Consider the following 25715-nt stretch of genomic DNA (forward strand, 5'->3'; position numbering starts at 1 on the left):
TATATTCTGTTTCTTCAGAACCTTGAATTAAAATTAAAGGGGCATTGATATCCTGCTATTTTGGCTGTGAGTGTGAAAAACCTTTGACTACAGAAATTCAGTAAATTTTAATAGAAATTACACTGAATAATGTTATTAGGTTATGTGAGAAATGGTCTGCAAGTAAAAGCTTAAAGTGTTATTCAGTTTTTAAGGGATAGCAGTATTTTATATTGAAGATGTTTATCAATAGTTTCATTCACTGCTTAATGTATTAAGATTGTTGGGGAAGATGTAGAGCAGCAAGGGCCTGCATATATGTAGTTCAAAATATAAGTCTTCCAATGTGACCCTCTAAATTTCCCTTTTTGTATATGTGAGTTTTTTGCTTATCTACATAACTGTTGTGTATACCTTCCACATTCCAAAACCTGGTACTGCTGCCTGTAGCACTTGTCACTTTTAAAGCCCCTCAGAAGACAGGACTTAGTTTCAGGAGATATGATAAAACTGAAATTTAGTAGAATTTGCTATGTTAAGGATTGTAAAAAATAAGTGAGGAAAAGCAAAACTATGTATTTGGAATATAGCATGATTTATTTCCAAGTTAGTACATTTTGGAGGGGCGTGAGGCTGTCTTAGGAAGGTCAACAGTTCTTTTGGTTCTCTGAAATGATGCCTGGCAGGCAGAGAATTCATCACTTAAGCCTAAGTGGAAGATGCGCGTGATCACTGCTCACAAACATAACAGATTATTAAGTATGGAAGCTTGATTGCTAGATTGCATAATACACCAGTCTTTACAACTACAAATTTAACTTGTGATACTTCGTCTTTAAGCTGATCGCTTCATCATAGCGTGTACTGAAGAAGGACAGACAAAGAACAATTAAAGTCGAAAGCACCAGTGTTTCTTGGTGGCAAGCCTTATTTCTTGCCTAGAAGTGCACTTTACTACTTGAGAGATGGTAGCGGCTCAAGTGGTATAGATGTGAAGTGATGGGTCATGAGACACATCATCAATTCTTTTATATTGGATCTGGGATGCTCCAGAACTATTACTGTGCCTTTCAAAAACATTTCTTGCTCACTTGTGCAGTTTAATTTGCCCTTAGCTCCAATAATGGCCTTTTTTTTTTTCTTAATAGTTACAGTTAATTTTTAAGCAATGGTCTTACAGCGTTTAGAAAACATCATCAGCTGATGTTTAGAGGCCTTAACTGACACCATAATTAATGTAATAATTATTTATTGAGCTGAGGAAAAGCATTCTGTGTATACTTTGTTTCCCTGTTGTGCCGATTTTTAGTAAGTCCCAGCATATGGCAGAGAAATTGAGAAATACTAGGATGAGGCAAGGCAAGGACTTTTACTCAGAAATAGTAGTAATTTTTAATTTAGTATAAAAAGAATCACGAATGTGTCTTAAGGCTGTGAAGCACAGCTTTCTTTGTATGAAGAGATTACAGTTCAGCCACTTCAGTTTAGACAAGATTTGGCTTTATCTTGAGCTGAAAGTGTGTGTGCTTTAGTCAAGGTGGTGGGAAGCACTGTAATATGTCATGCTACCAAGAAATGTTCTAATTAAGGAACTGGAGGTTAAAATTGTAGGTTAAGCCTTTGTCTTAAAGTTGCTAAAATCTAGCAATGCTTGCAGTGCTTGAGGACAGAATGCATGCCAAGGTCAGTCTCTCCTTTTGTTCTGTATTTTCTTTGGAATAAAAAATACAAAAAATGGGGAACTGACAAGAAGTAGTCTTTCTAAAAGGGAGTAGGAAGTGTATAACTGGAAATTCTAGATGAAAAACCGCAACTGAGTAATTAGGTAATCAGATATTGGTTTGTTTTGATGAGATCATTGCAGATTAAAACAAATATCAATCAAAGTGTAACATGTCTTTTTGTCACATATTGCTCAACTACAAGCAGTTTTTTCCATTCATTTTTCCTCTTATAATTTCTGCTTTTTTGTTTGCTTTTTTGTTTTTGTTTATTTTTTTCCTTTTTTCATGGGGTGGTAGATTTTTTGTTGTTGTTGTTTGTTTTGTTTAGAGGCTATGTAGCAGTCTTACATACCATTCCATGGAGGTTATTTGCTAGTAGCTTAAACTGATATTTTGGGAGTATCTGCTTGAAGCCCTTAGGAACTTTAGTGGAGTTGTGGACTAAATCAAATTGCAGCAGTAACTGTGCTGGACACCTTCTAACTTCCAGGAATTGGGATGACTTTCATCTAATGATTTCCATTCTAAACCCCCTCCTTTGTTTCCCTTGCTCTGCTCACACCCTGGTCACAGATGCTGAGTTTTACTGCAGTGGTTGTACATCAACTGTGGCAATTTGAGCTGTGTTGATGTTAACTGTGAACAAGTTCTGTACTGTGAATTTGAAACCTGCCAAGTGTGTAATGGGGCTCATCTTTCTTCTGACACTTCCTCAAGGCTTTAGATAGATGTGGAAAGGGTTTTTATTTATTCAGATTGCCAAGTAAATAGTGTCAAGTGAATTTAATTGTTTATATTTTAATACTTTGATAATTACTGAAATGCAAACTTAAATTTTCAGGAATGTGATGTTATTATATGCTGTAGCTTTTTATGGATTGTGTTCTTATTTCTTTGGCAAAAATGATCAACAATAACAAAGCTCTTAGACATTTATTATCCTGTTTTTAATGATAACAAATTGAGGAATTGTGAGCTGTGATATGAAAAAGGCATTGGTGACTTGAGATAAAGTAGAGTGGGACTTTTTTAGAATTTTGTTACTTCTGTAGGAAACTGATATGAAAAATCACACTCGGGTAAAAAGTAACAGAAGTGAATGTATCTGAATATGCCCCTGAGGATTGTACTGTGAACTCAGGCAAGCTTCCAGTGTCACTGACAGATGTAAATGCAAGTCAACCCAAATTTAGTGCTTTTCTTAAGAAATTGGACTTTCAAATTGATTGATTTATTCTTAAATGCAGCCTTTTTTGTTCTTTTAACCCTCGGGTAAGTTTTTCTTAAACATTAAGCTAGGAATGGGTAATGAAGTGACCCACCACTAGGGAAGGGCTGGTGCAGATCGCGATTAGAGAAAAAGGAAGAAAAATAACTTCAGTGACGCTTTCTCTCTGAAATAGCAATTCCTAAGATGTAAGTAATGCTACTGCACACATAGGAAGACCTGAGTCTTATGTTAATAATTAATCCTAATATATGAGAAGTCTATAAATCTTTCACCTAAGACCAGAAATGGAAGAAGGTGAGTACAGGTTAGTCAAGCAAACAGTTTGTGGAAGAGGAGACTAATCTGGAATGTTCAAATGAATATATATAATTTATAAGACATTAGACTGTAGAGGGTGGAAATTGTTCAACTTGCTACACTTCTTTCTTCCCTGAGTAGAGGTTCCCTGGGAAGCTGGAAGGAAGGGACAGGCAGCTTCTTATTTTACCAGAGTCTGGTTTATATAACACAGAAATTACTTTTATTGTATCACAGAATCAACCAGGTTGGAAAAGACCTCAGAGATCACCAAGTCCAACATGTAGTATTACTTAATGCTCTGCCAGTAACGGGGCTTTGAATCATGAGTATTCTTAACACTAGATTAGCAGTTCCGCAGGACACAAGAATTAATCTCTGAACTTGACAGCTGCAGTAAGGCAACTGTGATTTTTATGCTAAAATATTAAATACATCCAGCTTGCTACTATTTAGCAATGAGAATGTAACACCTCTTGAGCTCTGTTCTCTTTTCAGATTTGGCAGTCTGAACTTATCAAACCACAGTTAGGAGATTTTTTTTTTTTTTTTTAAAGAGTTACCTTTTATAAGGCAAACAAACGGCTTTTAAGTGGTGTGGCTGTTCTGTGCTGAATTTGTAGTTTATACAAAGACAAGTGGCATCTAACATCCCTAGATGCTGGATCAAAGCTGTATGGTGAAGCTGTTAAGTTTTCTAATAAACAATAGGTTGATTGTTTGAATTTACTTCAAAAAACAATTTCAGAGTTAATTATCAATCTTGTACATCTTTTAAATTACCTGGCTGCTTTCTTCCCAGTTTGTAGGATTGCTCTGAATGTTGCAAGTAGAAATTAAAGTGTTACCTCCTGAAGTTTTGGTTTTGAAATTCTGTGCAAAAATAATTGATCTATGATCCAGTTAAGTGATCATGACTGGAATGTTTGAAAACAAAGATGTTTCCAGTCTGTTGCGATGAGATGCTAAATCAAACGGGCAGCTCAGGGGCAGACAAGCTGCTGTTTTGCAAGGTAAATGAAATCTGCGCAGCATATGTGATATGAGGTGGTTTTATTTGTAGTGTGCTTAGCTGTCTCCTGCCAGAAACAACTCCACTCCACTTGTCTGTGTTCCCACTGACATTTTAAGTGCCACTTTGTGTGAAGGAAAGGTTAGAATTGTGACTTGTTCTTTTCTTCTTTACTGCTTTTGGAGTTGTCTTCTTTTGTCTTCAGTTTGTTTCTGATCAAAATCTTTGTTATGCATGTTTCTGTCTCAGCAGGACTAAGACTGGTAGAAGAAAAGCCTTTCATGACAAGTTTTGATTGTGCTGTGCCTCGGTGTACTAACTATAAAATTGCATCATTAAAATATCACTGAAGGGAATTCTTAGGTGTAGTACTTTGTAGAAGTTTGGAAAGTTTTGGAATAAAAAGCTCCATCCAACCTGGCCTTGAACACTTTCAGGGATGGGGCATCCACAGCCTCTCTGGGTAACCTGTTCCAGTGCCTCATTGACCTCACAATACATAAACTAATGCAGTGTTACTTTTTAACTGTCATCAGAACAGTCCTTTGCAAACAGGCTTTCTCAGGCTACACTGACACAAATGTGTAATACAATCAGATTTAAGGTTATCCATCAAATAGTGCGTGATAGGGTCATACATACTGCTTTCAGGGAATTTTTGAAAACATATTATTACAGGGAGAAAAATACCATCCTTTTCCTTCTGCCTTCCAGTATGTCCCACACCTGTGGATATTGTTTAAAGCTTTCTCTTCTTAGGGTATGATTAGAAGAAGGGAATGGTTTGCAGCCCAGTCCAGGATTAGTTCAGAACAGCTGTGGTGGTTTGGCCCTGGCTGGGGCAAACACCCACCAAAGCCACTCTATCATCCCCCTTCTTAGATGGACGGGGAGAGGGGAAAATATAAGAAAAGCCAGTTGTAAGATAGAAACAATTTAATAATAATGATAAGCAAAGCGATAGACCGCATGGAAGCGAAAGCTGATCCTGTGCTAGTGAAAAAGACTCCATCATCTTGACTCGTGGTGTTGTCCCACCCAGGCCGGGGTAGCTCTACAATTCCTCAAGCCACACAGGGTTTTGTGCCCTCACTTTCACACTCGTTAGCCTATAGTCTTTACAGGTTGAAGAGTGTTAATGTGTTGATCCGTGTGTGGAAGATGTTCTAGACTTTTTGATCATTCTTGTTGATCTCTGTAACTTTTCTAAATCTGTTTTTGTTTTGTTTTTTTTTTTTTTTTTTGGTTTGGTTTGGCTTGGGATTTTTTGAGAGAGGAGTGAAAGGGGAAGTAAATGATCAGAACTGTGTCCAGAATTCAACATTCAGACAATCCATGTTTTTATAGCTTATTTTTCCCTCCTAAAATAGCTAATTTTGTCCATACTGGATTTCCAAGTAATAATTTTGTCCTTTTTGCTTGTACTGTGAATTTGCAACAGGCTAAGAAGGGACATTAATTGTTTATTCTAAAATGAGAGATTAATTGCTCTGTCTTGAACAAGGAGAAGCTCCTTCTGTGGGCTTTAAAATACATGCTGCCCTGTTTACACAAGGACTCTGCAATGTGCCAGAAGTAGAGTAACATCTGTGGTAGTCTGAATGTGTAAAACCTTGAGAGTAGAGTTGATGTAAAAATACGCAGCTGTGAATCATGTTCATTTCTTTGCCTGTCTCCATGGTAATGAAGTATTTTAAATCGGTTTGTCCATCTTAGTCTTTATAACGATACCATCTTTTTTTAATACTAGCTGCTTTTTCTCCTCAGTGGTATGATTCAGACAACATACAGACTTGTATTACAATTTTTGTTCTGCCATGTAGTACTTAGAGTATTCTGCAGTGTGTCAGAAAAAGAAGTGACTAGTGTGATTAAAACATATTTCTGGTTTGATTATTTTGTGTATATAAGGTTAGTTCTTTTTTTTTAAGATCTAGGAAAAATAAAAAAATGTATTGGAAGAGCAGAATTTCATTCATGAAAGTATAAGCTATCCTTCAGAAGTAACATGGATCTTCTGTCAGATTTCTGAATTTAAGGAAATCATTAAATAATCTGAATGTAAAACTCAGAATGAACTAGTGAGACTCTAAATGCAAACCTCCTTTTGCAAACATAGTGCCTGGAATGTTTAAAAAGTTTGCCAAATGCATGCGAGTAACATGGGAAAAAGTAATTATTGTAGAATATATTTATGTATTTTATATGTATATAATAATGTAGGATATATTTATCATCTCTAAAGAAGGGAAAATATAGTGTACAATTTAAAGAACTGTAGTTAGTAAACAAAGTTTATTGCAAAAATATGCAATGATGGAATAGAGAAGCACAGTAAGGACTAGACACTTCCCAGAAGACATACATGTCTTAAATGCAAGCTGATATCATCGACCTTTCATAATATTTTTTTGGCATATACTTTTTTTCTTTTTTGTTTTCTTAGCACATAAAAAACCCCATCTATTAGTGGATTGTCATCATGTATCTGCTGTGTTCTCTTCCTCTCTAACTTGCCCTGATGAGCTGAAATTGCTTTTTAAATGCAGGGCTTCGGAGAAGATTTGATTTGATTTAAGGAGTATCCACTAAGAAAATATCTTGAGGTATATTCAGTTAAATTTAATTGCTGCCTCTTCCTCGCTATGCTTTTATTAGAGTCCTGTATCACTTAGGAAAAACAGTTTGTGTGTATCTGTACACATTATAAACTGTTGTTTAGACTGACTGGAATTAAACATACAAGTAAGTGGATCAGACATATAATAAGAACTTGCACTGGAACTAAAATATTTGGAATTTGTGCATTTATTTGTGTGGTACTGACAGCATGCCACAGAAAGGAACATGTGTGGTGAATTGTCTGACTTGTCCACAAAGTGGACATATCCTTCAAGTGTTCTCATTCAGAGTGATTTAATGGCAATTTGTTTTGTAGGTTAGCAGTGAAATCCCCTTACTGGACAGTAGGCCAAAGTCTCTCCTTTGCAGTACTGGACAATATAAAACCCAGGATTTTTATCACTGAACACTTGTGTAATAATCTCTTCATATCTAGAGCAATGCTTGCTGATAGGAAATTTAAGTTGCTGTGAGAGGTTTTGGATAGTCATATCAAAAGATTATGGTTATCCTCTAAATTTTGATGGGGCTCTGTTGCAGATTAGCAATAGTATAATCTTGTTTATGGCCTGTAAAGAAAACCAAACATGCTGCTTCAATAGTACTCAGTTACTTTCAGTCTTGTGAAACACCTAGCTAATAACTGGTGAAATTTTCACAGTACTTTAAAAATACTTCATTGAGTGTGTACAAGATGTAGTTCGAGATGACTATTGAGCTTATGCATAGAGCAGATACTGTGGTAGCCTTACTTTGGGAACTAATAATAGGCTTTTATAGACAACCATCTTGCATGAGATCTTCAAGAGCTGATTCTTGTATTGTCATTGTGAATACTTGGCCTTTATTACAGCAAGGACCTTGTCATGAATGAGGGCAAAGGGAGCTGCTGTAGTAAAATGGTAGGTAATACAGTAATCTGTTTTATAACAGACCTTTTATAAGAATATCACACAGGGTGGAATTTTACTTGTTTCCTAGGCACTGGCAGAAGCTGAAACCAAAATGCTACTCATGCTGCTTAAATCTTTTTGTATGTGGGTAATGTGAAACCTTTTCATTTGTTCAAGATTTTCCATCCTTCCTAGCTCTGCTGAAAAGTAAGTTCTTCTGGTTAGAAATGATTCATGACATACAGAATTGGAAAAGAAAGATACAGAAAATGGAGTCTAAAAGTCATTGATTTAAATTTGTTTCTAATGTTGCAGATTTTTCTTCTTGCCTGTCCTCCCTGTTGGACTGCAATGATTCTCTTCAGGTAATGCCTCTTCCCTACTATGTTTCTGCCTACTTGCCTGATGTATTTTACATGTTAATCACAGGTTAAGTAATGAAATATTATAATACATATCTAATTGCAAAGGCAAATCGGTTGGATTGAAAAATCATAGAATCATGGAATAGTTTGGGTTGGAAAGGACCTTTAAAGGTCATTGAGTCTAACTTCCTCCTGCAAGGAGCAGGGATATCTTCAGCTAGATCAGGTTAGTTCTGACCAACGTGACCTGGAATCTTTCCAGAAATGGGGCATCTACCACCTCCCCTGTGCAACCTGTGATGTAAAAAATGTCCTCCTTTTATCTAATCTAAATCTCCTTCTTTCGGTTTAAAACCATCACCCCTTGTCCTGTCATAACAGGCCCTGCTGAAAAGGTTGTCCCCATCTTTCTGATCATCCCCTTTAATAAGTACTGAAAGACCACAAGGTCTCCTCAGAGCCTTCCCTTCTCCAGTTGAAAAACTCCAACTCTCATCTTTTCTTTGTAGGAGAGATGTTTCATCCCTTCTGCTAAATTTTTTTCCTTATTCTGGTTAGAGTAGGCTACAGTATTTGTTGTTTTTCAGAATTAGCTGGTTTTATAACTCCCTGACAGCATATAAATTGTGTCTGAAAAACTGTTTCAGAATTGTAATGTCTTTATCCTCCTCAAGTTCTTATTCCTTAGAGTTTAAAATAGGCATTGCTTGTAGACAGTTTGTTCTTTACTTGGTGTCTTATGTAAACTGAAATATTGCGGATACTATTTTTGTGTTCTTTTGATGCAAGATGTACAAAATGCAGTATTATAATACCACTTATTTAAGAGACCTCTGTCAGATTTCTGAAGCTTTAATTTGAAGCTTTACATATATAGATGGGAGTAAGAACCTTTATCAAACATGCTATTTTAATCTCTGAAAGACAATCAAACAGCAAAATTCTAACTATTTAGAAGCTTTTATCATGAACAGGATTAACACAAATGGGAAGTCCAGGCTTTCTAGGAATCCAAAGCTCATTACAACAGTCTTGCTTTAGTGAATTATTTACATTGTATTTAAAGAGAGGTCTTTGTCCTGGTTAATTCATTTAACAGAGCTTTTATTCAGATTCAAGCCAAAATAATTTTCTTAAACCTCTTGCTACCTTTTATTGTAGAGATACTACATAAAATGTAAATGAATGAAAACATCACATTTCGTGTCAGCATGTGAAAATAATATCACATCTCTTTTTCTAAGGTTGCAGATGCATATGCTGAATGGGGCGCTCTTGGCATTGCTGTTTCCTGTAGTTAATACACGCCTGGTGAGTGCACTGCACTTTTATTCCTCCTTTTTTTTATCCATTTCTCAAAGATTTTTTGTGGAAAAATATTAGACCTTGGCTTTGCTTGGCATTTTTACAGTTCATTTTACCAGGCTGTAGATTCCTGGTACAGGTCACTACAGTGGAGCTAAAATACCAATCTTGGCTTTTTTTTTTTTTTTTGTTTATCAATCAGTGTAACAAGCTAACACTGCTGTATTCTAAGTGTTAGCTTCAAACTAGCCCTCAAATGGAGGGGAAAATTAATGGCTTTGAAAAACGCTGTCATAGGTTAGTATTGTGGCCTGTAGTTAAAATTCAGTTTCAGGATTTTCAGATTATATGTAGATTCCTCAGGCATGGAAAATGCTAAATGCTCTCTGTTTGCAAAGGTTGACTGTTTTAAGATGAAGTATAAAAATCTGCTTCTGTGCTGAACTTTCTGCATGTTATGCTATGTTGATTCGCTACACTGGTAGCTAGGACATCTGAAAACTGCCAGTTTTATTGTCAGTTTGTAAATAGTTTCTTTTTTCTCTCCTTAAGCTATAAAATTTTGCATCAAGACACAATTTAGTTTCTAGAAGGATGATACACTTGTAGGCTTTCACACGGTGAGAATAATCTTCAACAAAGCGTGACACCCACATACACAGGCAGTTGGATTGTATTTTTCTGATTTCAGTGGTTTTAGTGTAAGATTTATGTTGCATTTCCTGATCTGATAATGACCTGTGTTCTTCCTATACCATAGCAGTTTATGTGCAGTTTGCAATTAAGTTTTAGTAGAACTTGATATTGCTTGAAATGGCATCAAATGAATAAAATGGTTTTTTTTATGGATAAGGAGTATTCTTTTTAGTTTTATATTTCAGATTATCCAGTTTTTAAGTAAATGTAAACTTCACCATAACAAAATTAATTTTCTGGGTAACCATTTAAAAATAAAATGTTGACAGATTTAATAGATCATTAGTTTGTGTTTTGTCTGCCATTATCATAGCTCTCGTTCATATTAAGGCAGTGGTGATTAACAGGAAAAATACAGACTACTTAGAAAATTTTCTCCTTAATTAGAGATAGAAGAGCCAAATGATAATATCTAAGAGCAAATATTTTTGGAATAAATAGAGTTTAGGATAGTTTTGGCCTAATAGCTGCTTGCTATGCTGTTCTCTTTTCAGTGTTTCTTCTGGCACATGATAATGTGGGTAATGTTTTATAGCACTGCTGCTTTGACCCAGATTCTCTTGTGGTAGACACACTCTGCTCTGCAACTGTCATTGTAGTTCTTTTCACTGACATTGGCCTGAAAGCATGAAATGTCTCTTAAAACTCAGTGGGAATTTTAAAAAGTCATAATAATTTTGTCCATGCTATCTGTTGTGCTTTGTGATATCTAAGTGAAAAACTTCTGACTCAGTCAAGAATTGTGTCTCCCTGCCTCAACTTTTTTATTTCTGATTTATATTTTAAGCCATATATTGTAACGTGTACATTTCATACACAAATGTTGGCTAGTTAGTTACATCTTTAAAGAGCTGAAATAGATTGTGCGTGGCAAAGAGCATGAAAAGTTTGGTATCTAACCCAACATTAATTTAGAAGTGAGGAGGGAGATGATGTCTCGGGCAGAGAGAGTTCTGAGGTCGATGGGAATGGGGCAGCAGATAACTGTTGTGTCCCATCACTGCAAGAGATTGTACAAAATGGACATATTGCTGTAAGCACTGAAATGACTTGCGGTAACCTTCACAGTGTAAAATGCACTTCGTCCTTAACGGTTACTTGATATACAGCTGGATGTTGTTGTCTTGGAGGTAGTTTTTTCCTAAATCCCTCTTTTTGGTGAAGTGTCTATTAGTTATCCCACAGGCAGCAGATGACTGCTGTTGAGCTGTAGGCTCTGGAGAAGCCAATTAGTGAATTGTTATAACCAACTAGTAAATTGTTACAGAGATGAAAGCAGAGTGAAATGCAGGAGAAAGTATTAGAGGTACGGTTTTATTTGTACGTATCAATGATATGAAAGGGACAAGAGGCAGAAAATGCAAAATGAAAGATAATGACTAATTTGCCAACTGAGGGATGTTTGTTTAGGATGTAGTGAGTGTCAAGTTTTTCGTTCTAAGTCTTAACCTGTTCAACATAATGTCTAGAGCATCTCTTAGAACACTTTGTGACCCAGCCTGGTAGGGTCATGTGTTTTTGCTATCCATTATGTTACTTAATGCTTTGTGAGTATTCTTTTTGTACATAGGATATAAAACTAAATGATCCTGAAAAATATTTTTTGGACACTTCTAGTGTAATTTGACATTTTCCATTTTCTTATGATGTATGTGCTAAATTTTTTTAGAGCCTCAATAATTTAAAAAACATTCTCAACTATTGGTTTGTTGCCAGTAGAAATGGAGAGTTAAGATATTAATTGAAACTACAGCAGGAAGTTCCTGCCATCTGCTGTTTTAACCTTGAGTTTAACACTATTCATTAAAAATCTTGTTGGACTGTAGTGGGCACCTGGGATACTGTTCACAAAAGTGTAACCTGGGAGATGAGGTCAGTCTATCTTGTTCTTTCCAAGAAAATATTTTCCTGCCTTGGCATGATGTGGAGGTGCCAGCAATTAACAGTCTTGAGCAACACATGCACCCACTTGTACTTACTTGGCAACTAAATATTCAGGTTCTTTGCTACCTTATTTACGATGTGCTGGTGGAATTAAATCTTTTGCATTGGAATAGTCATTGGATAAAGACAAAACATTTTGCTTCTTATTCAGTTAATGTTTTTGTGAGTTCTTACTAATCTTTCAGAAATAAAGGCTGTTTTTAATTTTCTTTTATTTCTTCTCTTTCTTACGATGCAAATCATTCTTGGTCAGCATTAGCAATTCACATGGAAAATAAGATAAACTTTTATGACCCTTAAGTAAACAGAGAAGAAGATGCTAAGGGAATCTGATTGTTAGATTCCCAAGTGGGAGCCTAGAAAGGTGTAAGACGATGTGCAGGAGTAGAAATATTTCTTTTTATTCTATTTATGCAACATGGAGTACAATCTAGATACTCCAAGTAAATTCATTTAGCTGCCAAAAAGACTCCAAAGCTCTTGAAGATAACTGGTTTTGTTTTAACTTTCATATTGCATTAATCAAATTTTAAAGGAAACACTTTCCACTTGTTTAAAACTGTTTTTTGCAAGCTGATGTCCTGAAAATGTTGATATAGATAAAGTAAAATACAGGACATGTCCCAGAGGTGTTGGATTTACTGTTTCTTCTCACACAGCTAAGATGGTGTTGTTTTAGCATTTTCAGAAGCCAATGTATTCTATTATTAGAACTATTTGGCTTGAGGGGCATGCATTCTAAATCTGTTTTAGGATCAGAACCATACTCTGAGCAGTGCTAATGTTAAAACCTGTGAATGGATGAAGCAGATTTGATTTGCCACAAGTAAGAATCTTTAAAGGAGAAAAATGTGCTTATTATCTTGAGTAACAGAGTAGCTTGTCCTCTGTATTTGTTTACACTAGTAAAGAAGCCTAGAATATATGTTAGTAGAAGAAATAAGCAATTTGTCCTTTTGTTCTTGTACCATTAGTTGCTCTAAGATTCCAGGTAAGGGAAACAAGGTGAAATGGAGGAAAAATGCTGCTGGCAGTTGGTAAGGGATGAAGGAGACTAGTTAAAAAAAAACCCAGCACATAAATTGACTATGAATATCCAGAATTCAGATGAGTCTGTCATGGCTATGAATATCCAGTTACTGAATCTCTTGGAATGAGTGTGGTTGAAGAAATGTACCATGATCATCAGGAGTTTACTAGGGAAATACTGAATGCTGCTGTTGAGGGTGGCTGCTTGGTTTCCACAGTGGCATGCGATGGAAAAGGACGAGTCTAAGAATCACAGAATCATTTTGATTTGAAAAGACCTCCAAGATCATTGAGTTCAGCCATTATCTAACTCTACCAAGTCTGGTGCTAATCCAGTCTCTTGATGAAGTGCTTGCTGTTTGCACAGAGAAGTTCTTTAAATTCTAGATTGACGGGTGATCCTTTCATATAAAAGGTACCTGCATACCTGCTGTTAGTGACTGTTGCTGATACAGCATTTCCTAGACAAAGCTTAGAGCTAGGTGAATCAGCTGCTCTGTACAACTTCATAGTTCCTCTTTTGTCTTTGTTCTGTTTTCTGTAGCCTGGCTGTACAACTTGGGTGCTTGGTTGTATAGAATTTCTGCTTGTGCAGCTCTGTACTAGGAAATGCACTTGCATAATTAGCTGGGCTTCACAACAAGCAGGCTTTTCTAGTGAAAAAAAAGATGTTTTGTTTTACACACAAAAAATATTGTCAAGACAACTGCAGCAAAACAAGTGTTACACTGTTCTCAGAAGTGTCCTGAGCGTAGTGTTTGTGTAACTGACCCTCACAACTCTGTGAGTGTAGAAGCCCTTAAGAAACCAGATACTAAACAGAGAATGCTCCTTGGCAGGAGTGAGTCCTCATGTTGTGTTGTTTATAACAGGAGCTATTATTTCTGAAGTGTGCCTGTTCCAGCTGGGAGAGGTACAGCTTTTCCTCCAGTTAGGAAAACCTCTTTAACCTCTTTCAAAATAATCATGATTTCCTCACTTTACCTGTCTTTCAACAAGGAGCAGGAAAAGGTTCAGATTCAGGAAATCTTACAGCTTTAGTGCTTTTGCAGACCATTATCTTGCTTGGTTTTATGTTCAAAATGCAAGGAATAAAATGACCTAACAGATTGTATGTCTTAGTCTTCCAAGAGTTGGCTGAACATCTTGGAGGTTGTAGTCAGGACACTGATAGTGTTCAGCTGGGGAAAGCCAGGACTAGCAGAAAACAGCTGTTGATTTTTAGCATCTTTTACAATCAAAGTAGGATATAAGAGTTGTTGAATTGAAAAGATGACAATCTTCATTACCAGCTGTTTATTGAATGCTACTGTGGAAGAAAACCAAACTGTTTCAACCTCTCTTCACTTCTGTTGATGCAGAAATTTTTGTAATGTTTCTGTTTCAGCGCTGTGACTTCAGTGTCTCAGAATAATAATAGAAAAGCAGGGTGCCTTTTGTTTTTCCATTTGTTTTTTTAAGTGAGCTGCAAGAAGAGGTTGAAATCTAAATTTTTAATTTGAATCTTTCATGCTAGCATTCAATTCTAAATGTGCTTTTTAGTTTAACAAACAAAGGCATTTACAGATGGGAATAACATTCAAATACAGTGCAGCACCTTTTCTAACTGATAAAGAGCTACAATTAGTTGGGTCTAGATTAAGAGGCTCAAATTAAACTCAGTTGTGGTTCAAGTTATTTTTAGCACAGTCTAGCTTGACCTCTATGAAGTAACATGAATTCAACTTCTAAATACACAGATGGCTGATGGTAATTTCCAAAAATTGTCAGCAGGTGAGAAATACCTGATTTACTACTAACTGGTAGTTTGTTCACATCCATCCTTCTGCAGCTTTTAATTGAGACCAATTATATATTGGTTATTTTATATTTGAAGTGTAGCAATTTCACATATGCATGCAGATTGCTGTAAGTTGGGTGTTGTGATTTTTGCACAGGCCTCCTTGGTAATTACTTTGATATATTTATATACTTACATATACAAGTAAAAGTCCTTGTTTATAGTGTTCTGTCATTCACAAGGTAGCCATTGTCTTTTATTCCTAAGTAGGGTACTGTCATATGGGTTATGTATGGTTCTGGTTGGACTTCTTTAGGGTTTTGCATTGTTATTTGTAATTTATACTAAGAAAGGGAAAGTAGTGATCTTATGTTATTCCTTCTTTGATGTACTTCTGTTTAATTTTGAGAATTGTCTACTTGCAGTGCTGCGTTGCCTTTGTAGTAAGGGGAGTGGAATGGGTGCAGTAGGCTGCACTTTCAAAGCAGTGCCCATTAATGTCATCTCTTTGTTAATATTCATAGGTGATAAAATGACTGAAGGGACTGAATGGATCACTTGTAACTCAGTTGTTAGTGATGAAAAACATTTACAAATATTTTCCTTATTCCACAGCTTCCATTTGAAATGGAAATCTATTACATCCAGCATGTGATGCTTTATGTAGTGCCCATCTACCTGCTGCAGAAAGGAGGTAGGTTGGCTATTTGTTCTATACCTATTGAATTGGTCTCATGAAATGAAACAGCTCTTTTCTACCAATTTTCTCCATGTTACTACTTAATAGTTTCTAGTGTTATGCTGGGGTTGTAACCTGGGTATCAGACACTCCAATGGGAACGAAAAAAGGGATATCAAGAATGTATTGACATAATCATTACCATCTTCTTCGGTAGCATCTTTGCAATTTTGCAACATTCTGACTTGTTTGTGGAACGTATTTTTAAGATGCCTGCCGTCCTGGATGTCTATCTCAAAGTACTGCAACTTAGAATGAGTTGGAAAAACCAAACACTATTATATCCCGTTGTGAATATTAGTTGGCTAGTTAGAAAAATCCCTGAAATTCTGAACTTCTAATGAAATGTAGTGACACGTGTTAGTGGAACGAACTGGCTTGCTTTGTTATCTTTTCCAGGAAGATTACAGTCTTGCAGTCACTTAGCCCAGAAGAGTTCACTAAGTCTGGGAATCCCACATTGTTCTACTGGCCAGTGATTTTCCTAACTGTGTCCCTTAGAAGGGAATGCCACATGCATTCATCTGGTGTGTTGCTCTGCTCCCCTCTAGTGCTGACTTGATTCCAACTATTCTAGCAGTTCTAGCAGAACTAAGTTGTTTCATTTAGGAAATGAAAGATGATAATTTATGGTATTTCAGCAGCATTTAATGATGTGAATGGGATAGAATTTAGAAAATGATAGAACAAGTCTCTTCCACTTTTAATCATTTATATTTTACATCAGCAGTCACTTATAATAGAGTAAGTGTGAAGGATTATATGTAAGGTTTTGGTTTTGCAATGCTGAGTGATACTAAATAAAAATGATCCAGAGGAAAAAAAATAATACTTTAAAAGATCATTCTGCCACTTTCTCTTAGAAGAGGAATATAGCCACCCACATTTAATTGTAATTCATCTTTGGTATCTTAAAGTTCTGTCAAATAATGCTGATGTACAATATACTTGCAGAAGTTACCCCAACTCCTAATCATTGCAGAAAGGAGGTGGGGAGATGGGGGAGAAAGTGTAAACAGCTGTGTAGTACATAGGCAATGACAGACCAAGCTCTTGTGATGTCACGAAATGAAGATTTCTGATGACGTTGAAGTTCCTATATAACACCTTTTTAAGATGTATTTTGCTTTAAAGTTTGGCCTTGGATGTCCCTTCACGTGTTCCTTTGATTATTTTGTTGTTGGTTGGTTTTATTGCTTTGGGTTTTTTGTCAGTTTTGAGGTAAAGAGTCTGAGTTCTTCAGCAGCTGTTTCCTGGGGCTGCTAGGACTCCCGTCTGCAGTTTGAAGGGCTTTGTCTTACGCAGTTGTCACCCTAGTGCAGTTTTTTGCCCATTAATTTACAGGTGTTTGCTGCCATCTAATGTTGATGTGATAGCAGCAACATTTCCAAGAGAACTTTGTTGACTAATTATAAAAGTATTGGTTAGTATTTTGTCATTTCACTTGTACCATTGTTTAAAGTAATTTCAGAGTAGATGACACCCTTTATCCTAACTTGTGAAAATTATTTTTTTTTCTAACATTGATTTCTGTTTGAAATAGAAATTTCCATTAGTGAATCTATGATGGGGAGAAGTAAGTGAAGGGTAGTAAAATTGGAAAAAAGAAAAGGAATGGTTTGTATATGGAAAAGTATACTACTTGAGTTTTATTTGGAATCTGCCAGTATTACTGATGGCCTTACTAGCATCTCAGTCATAATATTAACATTTCACAAAGGAAGAATGAGCAGAACACCTGAAGAAGAGTTGATTTGAGGCTCATTCTATGCAGAACAACATGTCCAAGTTTGACATGCTAATCAAGTATCAGAGCAGTTGTGTGCACATGTTCAATTATCTGTTGAAGTGTTTCCTGTTGGAAGGAAACTGTGTGACAGTGAGGGCTGTAACGGTTAATTTTATTTCTTACCCTGTCATTCATTACAGTGGTGAATTCAGGCCATGTTGCACTGGTAGCATCACCTTTGTCTTCCTTCCCCTATATAAGTGTGGGGCTTTATCATGCTTAGGATTGAATTGATGGAGAGAGAGGTTCTGAACTCAGGCTTCAGTGTTGCAGAGGGAACTCAGTGAAGTTTGAGGATGTATTAAGACCTTGTTCTCTCTTCCCTCTCCCTCCCCTCTGTACTGAGCGAGTATCAATTTCTAACATTTTCTTTCCAAGTGTATATATGCATGTATACATATATGTGTGTGTCAGGCTAGAAAAAAGAAATGCTTCTGCACTCTGGCTCAGCTCTTTCTTGGCTGCAGTAAGGGGCTCTCATGCAAAATAGATGTAGTGCAGATACAACAGGCCAGCATGGAAGATTTTTAACTCAAGGCAGCTCATCCATGAAGTGTATCTGCAGTTGGAAGCTTTTTTGCTGAATGAATCTCACCTCGCATCACCTCTGAACCCTGCCGAAAATTATTATATGCATGTGGGCAGAACACAGTGTTCCTGAAATAGCTGGATGGGCTGAACCAGACCTGTAGGTCATTATGTTCTCTTGCCCTCAGGAGTTGAGACTCCTGTCAAAAAAAAAAAAAAAGTATGAATAGTTTTGTAACTTCTGGATACTGTTGCATCATCTGAGTGCTGGGACTGGGAAAAGGGAGGTGCAGTGAATGAATTGTCAAGGTGAAAGGAAGAAGACAGGAAACACCAGTGCAGATTTAGACCATGGAACCAACCCCTTCATTGAAAATCTCCTCAAACCACTTTCATCTACAGAGATGGTCTTCTGAAGCATATGGGTATGCTCAGATAATTATACTTAATGCTGCTGGGGTACAGATTGCTGGTGGAAAACTTAGGGAGATAGCAGCTGAGGAAGTATAATGTTTCAAATTGCCACGACTGTTGCAACAGGGCATTAACCTCAGGGCCTAAGATAAATGTATTGGAGGCCTTCAGTGGTGTTAAGGACAGCTCAGTTTTTCTACTCTTAATGAAAATAGATTCTGGTTTGCACTTCATCAGCCTTAGAGACTTGCAGTTCTTGCTTGTCTTGGTCCTTAAGCTGGCTTGGTCAGATTTTTTGATAGATTTGATAAGATGAGATGTGCACCATATCTCAGAGTTTCAAATCATATTGAAGTTTAATCAAAGTGGAATTGTTATTTCCTGAGTGCTCTGAGCAAATGATGTAGTTCCACAACAGTCTGAAATAAGGGTTAATTTATAGCAGCTCTCTAGCAGAGGGGTTCAGGAGACAGTCTTTCTTGTGTTTTGAGTTTCCCAGCATTCTTTAGTTGCCTTAATAATTAAAGTAGAAAAGGATACTAATGTTGAGGGTTTTTTTTAGGATTTTGTCAGTTTAAGAACCATCTGATATATGAACCTGGAGTTCAGGATATCACCTATGCTTCATCAGAGGCCTTGGTACTGGTGGCACCGCATAGTTGTGTTGTTCTGACACTGTAGCCTGCAGGGGGGGATAGTCTCCAGCATCTGCCCTGTCAAAATGACTGTGCCAGTTCTCAAAATTCTCAGTTCAAACGCAGGCTGTGAACATCGTGGAGAGAGTAAATTGATTTAGTTGGTTGTTTTGCTGTTTTGTTTGTTTGATTTTGTTTGGTTGGTGTTTGTGTTTTTTTTATTTTTGGTTGGTTGGTCTTTTTGTTTGTTTGTTTTGTGTGTGTGTGTTTTGTTGTAGTGCTTTTTTGCTTTGTTTTGGTGGTGGTTTTTTCTTTGTTTGGTTTTTTGGGGGGGGAGGATCTTCCTGTGGAGCCCAAATTGAAAGTAATGGACTTAAAAATGCTGGAGAGTCCTGTTGTCTCACCCTATGTATTTTAAGAGCTGATTCACTGTTGTACAGCTGTAGACAAGTGGACATATACACCCTAAATAATTAAGCAGCTGAATTGTTTGCTGGGAATAGTTAGAATTTTCAGCTTATAAGACAAGTGCTGCATTTTTATAAGCAGTAAAGAAACAGTCTCATTGACTCAAGTCATAAAGCCCTTTTTTATCTAAGTCTCTCAGAAGTGGTATCAGATGAGTTGAAGTTCTATAGCATTGTCAGAAAGTCAGTAGAAGTTGATGATTTTTTTTTTTTTCCCCTGCTCTTGTGGAGCATGTCTCTGTCACACTTCAGAAGAGGACAGCTCTGTTAGTCAGCTGTCTTAGGGGCAGTGCAGTGTTTCTTACTTAATGAGAAGCTGGGCTGAGTTGTAAGATGTAGAACACAGATACTGAGTACAGACCAAAGGATCATTTTTCCTGTAGCTATAAATTAGAATAGTGCAATTAAAGCAATTTGGGATCAAAACTTGCTGGCAAGAGTGAGGGATTACCATACTTAAAGACATTTCTATGTTTCTCAGCCACTTTCCCACTTTGTGACACTTGGCTATATTTAGCTATATCTGTCTCTAGGTCCTTAACTCCTTTTAAATGGAATTATAAAGCAGGCTTGATTATATACTTTAGCAGTAACCCAGGGGAAAAAAAATCACTATGTATTTGAATGTAGTTAGGTGGTCATATATCTGCTTTATCTCCATCCACATGGAAATATTCATTGAAATAATGTGTGGTGTGGCTCTTTTGCTGAAACTCTTAATTCTTGCGTTTTGTTATTCTGCTGTCCTGCTTGCAGATTCCATGTTCCTATTCCAGCTTTTCTCCACCTTCTGAATCCCACATATTAGATGTAAATGCCAGCGTTGCTTGTATCTGACACCTTGAACAGTGGGGTGGCTGGGGCACATTCAGCAGCTGGAGGTGTGTGCTGTTGCTGTGGCTGCAGATTCATGCTGTGGTCTCTCTTGCAGCTTGATTATTTCAGGATAATCTTATCCGATGCTTCAAGAGAGCTGTGGGGGATGTGTGTCTGTCCTGTGGCCCTACGAGCTTTATGCAGTGGGCACTTTACAGTTCTTTGGAAACTACGGTGGCCTACTATGAAACATTTAAAAATAAATAAAGAAGGTAATGTGGAATTCTTTGAGTGGGTCCAAAGTCTGTTAACGTCGTCCCTCTAGGAGAGGGTGAAGTTTGAAAGTGTATGTATCAGTCTATGCAAAAACTACTACTATGTGAAGGATGAGGAAGACCTGCTGCTGATGCTTTCAGGAATACAAAAATGTGATTCCTGGGAGGAGCAAGTAATGTAAGACCCTTGCCTGAGCTGTTTCTGATGAGAGTAGCTGGCGTTGAAGGAAGTAGAAGTCTGGCATAAGGTAATATTTTGAAATCTACACAGTCAGAACAGCTGTGGAGGGATACAGTGGATTTCAGGGTCATCCTCTTGAGAACATTTTTCCTGTTTTCCCCTGGAAAGGAAGTTTGGTCTCTAGCCTGGCTCGGTAGGCTACACTACTAGAATTAACCCTTTGATCAAAGGAAATAAAGTGAAAATAAATTTGCTCTCACATTTTTACAAGCTTGAAAATGAAGGAACTGTAATAGTTGCTCTGAGTTTTGGATTAAGCAGAACCTATAATTGTGAAACACAGCATGTGCTGTGCTGGAAAACTGGTAAAGCTCTATAAAATCATGAATTAAAGCAAGACATTAATTAGGAAAAAAAATTTCAACACCCTACAAAATTAAATTTTACTATATTTAGATTTTAATTCAAACAGAGGAGTAGTGGTTTTCCTACATGATGTTTTCACAGAAAATTAAAATGAGTATTACTTTCTTGAAGTTGTGTTCAAACTCTTAGAAGCCCGTGTTTGGAGAACTTTAAATAAAAATAATAGTTCATAAGAACACCATAATTAGCACAAAACATTGGGGGAGAAAGCAATATAAGAGCAATTGAGTCTATTTGACCTTGAGATTCTTAAAGCCATGCTTCCCCTTCTATTTCCTAGATGGCTTAATTAACCACTTGGCATATTATAGTCAACAAATTCTTGTTGCAGAAGCAGATGATGAACCCCAAACTCATCAACCTGTATGAAATCCTTCCCATCAATGCTATTGAAAGAATAACAATTTGAACTGAAAAAAAAAAATACAAAACCCAAACCCCAACACTGTAATGCTTTTTCAACAAGAGCAAATACACAACCTGCTTAGATGACCCTTTATTTGGAAGGATCTCAACTGTTTGGGACATGAACATTTTTGAGAATGAGATTAGTGCCAGACTGTCAGTTGGATTAAATTTTTGAATTTGCTTAACATATAAGAATTGCTTGTGATCCTGAACGAACAGAAATTTCCTATGTAAGCAGCAAGTAGCTTTGCCAAAGCCATAGCCATTCAAACAACCACTCAGCTGGGTTTCAGTTTCCCTGTTTGTGTGTTTCTGTTAACAGACTGTATACTGCAGAAAATAGACCACACTACTCCCTGCAAGAGTCATCTGTTGAATAGCAGAACCAGAAAGTAATAAAATCTATAGTGATTATTTATCTATGAGAAATGTGCAGAAAATATGCCAGGTATAAACTTAAAATAAGTTTCCCATAACACACTTGGGAATCCAGGGCTCTCTGAAATGTTTTTTTGTGGAGGTATTTGTTTCATTTTTGTCCCTTGATGTCCAAATAATGGTACTGCTGAAAATCACATTATTATTTTTGGGATTGCAAAGTCTAGCAAGAAATATTTTTTTCTATTAAAAAGCAAGATCAAAAGTCTCTAAAGGGTAAGAGTTGGTAATGTATATTTTGAAGTTTCACAACAGAGAGGGAACGTAGCAGTATGGAATTCCTTGCTAGAGGAACCTGAACAGCTCTTCAAGTGACTTCTGAAACATGATTCCCAGGGTAGATTGAAGCTGGACAGAAGAAACTAGAGTTCAATACCAAACTATGCCACTGATTTCTTGTGTCATTTTGTGCAATTTCTGTAGTCTTCTAATGAGTGCTTTCTCCCCCCCCAGTCTTGTTTCATAGCTGAGTTCACTTCTCTTAGTGTTTATATCCTGCCTGCACCATAAGTCCCCCAAATATCCAGGTCTCTGTATTCTAGTTCTTCTGAGTGTTTACACCTTTAGACTACTAACATTGCCTCTCAGGCTTTGTTGAATCTTTCAAGATAAGACAGGCAACTGCCAACCAGTCAAATTCATGTGAAACCAAATTTGATATAGCAGTACTCTCCCTGTTCCAGGAACAGCTTTAGATACCATATTTCGATTTTATTCTGTATATTGCATCTAAGGTAAACATGCAACTAGAACTGCAAAGACAATAGAAAAAGCTTTTGCAAGTCAAATGATGTTTTCCTTACTCTACATCTGAGGAATGAGACAAAGTTTCTGTGTAGCTCGACCAGGTCACTTCAAGTTGGTACAGCCAAAAAATAGAGCCGTGGTCTCCTGAACTCTGACACCAAGGCTGGTTTCTTCTCCTCTTGCTCTCTAATGAAAAGTTATATTCAAGGTGATATCATGTATCTGATATTTGTGGAGTTTAATCAGTATTATTGCTATTTAAGTGAAGTGTTCTGTACAGTTTTCTAAATAGTATACCAGCTCTTAGATTATGCTTGCTTAAGTACATTTGAAGAGTTAGACTGTTGTGAATGTTTTTCCTTTATCTGCAGAGCACTTCCCTGGGAGGTCCTCATTTAGAGTTCACTCTTACATTTGGATTTTGTTTGTAGTTCATACACTTCTCCTGACCTTCACTCAACTACTGGATAAGAAATCTTATAAGGTGCCTTGTGCTTTCAAAATAGCTTCTCAACTCATTTCTCATGGCTGCACCAAGCCACAGCTTGCTTACTAAAACACTGTGTACAGTTGCATCTTGGGTAATTAATATTGTTGCTCATTAAAGCCAGTGAGTGATATGTGGGATGCATACATGCTGCTGTCATTCAGACATAAAACCAGCTCCTTACTTGCTGTTGACTAGCACAGAGAGGCTGTGTTATACTGAGATGTGCAGTTTTGGATAGTCAAGTATAGGCAAATTTTAATTTGTAACATTTACAAAATGGTATTTAAATTAGATTGAATTTGCAATAGCTACCTGAAATAATCTGAGCTGGCATGATGGGTACAAACTATGGAACAAAACTATGCAGAAAAGAATTGCAAAAGGGCAACAGTCTAGGGATTCAAATCTGAAACAGAATGCCCCATTGTATGATGGTGTGGTAAAGCAAGTAACAGAAGTCATTTGCACTTATTTACATATGATGCCATACACTGGCCATATACCAGCTTTAGTCTGGTGAGTTGTGTCCTAGTGTAGTTATTGGAGTTCCCAATAGCCTCATACGGTATATGCTGAAGTCTGTAACTACTCCCTGATAATTACTGAATGTGCCAGCTAGCAAGGGCTAATATGGATATTGCTCTATTGCTGTTAGCTGTCCTGGATACACATCCCAGTGTTTACTGTCTAATGGATCAGAGAACAGACAAAAGCAGACATAAAAACGCACTGGCATTTTTTATTCATCTGAAACTCCTGCAACTACTTGCAGTAGCTGAGTAGCATGACATAATGTGCCTCCTTCTTTTGCATCCCTAGGTTAAGTTATTACAGTCATAAGGAAAATAATATTTTGTTCCCCCTATCTGAAACTGAAATATTCAAGGCTGCTGGTAAGAGTCTTGATAACCCTGTATTTTTTTCTCACCATGTTATGTTTGAATGTTTAATTCCAGAAATACTCTTGTATTTAAGGTTAGTTGTATTAGATCTGATGTCCTTGGTACATTCTAGGTCATGTGATGTTTTGTTCTGGCAGTAAATTGACAAAACCTAGTTTCAGGAAGAGGGAGAAAGGTGAACCCAGGAATAATGCGGTATTTTCCACTTCATTTGAAAGGAAAAAATACATTTTATAGTATCTGCATATAAAGTTATTTGTAAGTATGTCTGAACATATCTCCGCAGCAGTTTTCATTTAAAAGTACAGTCTGTCATTACTGGATTGACTACTTTATACACCCTTTCTGTTCCTAGGCATTATTGGTGCCAGTAACTACCTAATATTTATTAAACAACCATAAAATTAGGAGTGACAGTGAGGCCATACTCTAATACAGTACAGTGCAGGAACTGCCACTGCCTAAATTATTTCTGTCTGTGTGGAAGTCAGAACCCCTATAAGAAGCAGGTTTTGAAGATTCATTGTATACCATTACATTATTGAAAAATCATTTGGTTCTGTGGTAGAAGTAAGAATGAGGTAAAAATCACTGGTGCTGGTGAAAATTAGGCAAGCTTAGTGAGGTAACATACTGTATATTTTACTGGTGAACCAGAAGGAGGGAGAATGTGCCAGGTAAGAAATAAGGCTTTCAAATATTCATTAGTGTAATAGTATTGAGTAGGTTATCAGCTAAAGCCAGATGCCCTAACCATCCACAGAGCAGAAGGGAGAGGATTATTCATGAGTCTTTGATGGACACAGCAACTCAGTTGAATACTAATGTATTCCTTTCTCTTCAAGGTATCTACACTCCCGAACCACTCTGCAATTTCTGGTGGGCTCTTTTATCCACGGGGTTTATGTTTGTATATCATTTTAGCATCTTGCAGATTCTGGGATTGGTAAGTAAATACAGGTTAATAAATGGATAGTTTGCAAGTACATTCAAAGTAAAACCACGGTTTTTGAAAGTCCAGAATTTTATTGATAAGATCGCTTGCATGCAGATGCTTAATTGCATGTTCCAGTGAGCATTTGTATCTCTTAAGTAGATAAAAGATTTCATAAATTGGTTATGTACCTGCATAAATCCATCTATTAAATGCACACCTGAATTTGATCTGCTTTCCTTCTGAAAGCTGCCCTACTTGTCTTGAACAAAGGAGTATCACCTAAACATTGTTAGTTGTTATGGGAATTTTGTAATTACCATTTTAGGTGTCTGAATTGGTGCAACACAAAAATGTTAATTTATAAATTTGTTGTCGCTTTCTCAGGTTACAGAAGTGAATTTGAACAACATGTTGTGCCCAGCCATCTCAGATCCTTTTTATGGGCCCTGGTATCGAATCTGGGCGTCTGGACATCAGACTATCATGACCATGACTCATGGGAAGCTTGTAATCCTACTCTTTTACAGTGCTGTCCCCATCTTTAAATGTAGCATGGACTTCCTTAGACTCCCAGCTAAGAAAATAGACTGAAATGTCTCCCCACGGAGTAGTACATACGGGAAAGAGATACTTGTACTGGAAAACA

General features: G+C 36.8%; 1 protein-coding gene across 2 annotated transcripts in view; it reads left to right on the forward strand.

The window, feature by feature from the left end:
* TMEM164 (transmembrane protein 164) overlaps positions 1-25660 on the forward strand; it is a 30241-nt gene extending 4581 nt beyond the window's left edge. The window contains exons 2-6 of one of the 2 annotated variants that reach the window (XM_054388757.1): positions 8074-8123; positions 9368-9434; positions 15493-15571; positions 24978-25078; positions 25454-25660. In XM_054388757.1, coding sequence (XP_054244732.1) covers positions 8074-8123; positions 9368-9434; positions 15493-15571; positions 24978-25078; positions 25454-25660 — 504 coding nt within the window. The remainder of the gene's footprint in view (positions 1-8073; positions 8124-9367; positions 9435-15492; positions 15572-24977; positions 25079-25453) is intronic. The other variant, XM_054388758.1, reaches the window with a different exon arrangement.
* The last annotated feature ends 55 nt before the right edge of the window (positions 25661-25715 follow it).

This window comes from Indicator indicator, chromosome 17, assembly GCF_027791375.1.
Source record: "Indicator indicator isolate 239-I01 chromosome 17, UM_Iind_1.1, whole genome shotgun sequence".
NCBI classification, from domain to species: Eukaryota; Metazoa; Chordata; class Aves; order Piciformes; family Indicatoridae; genus Indicator; species Indicator indicator.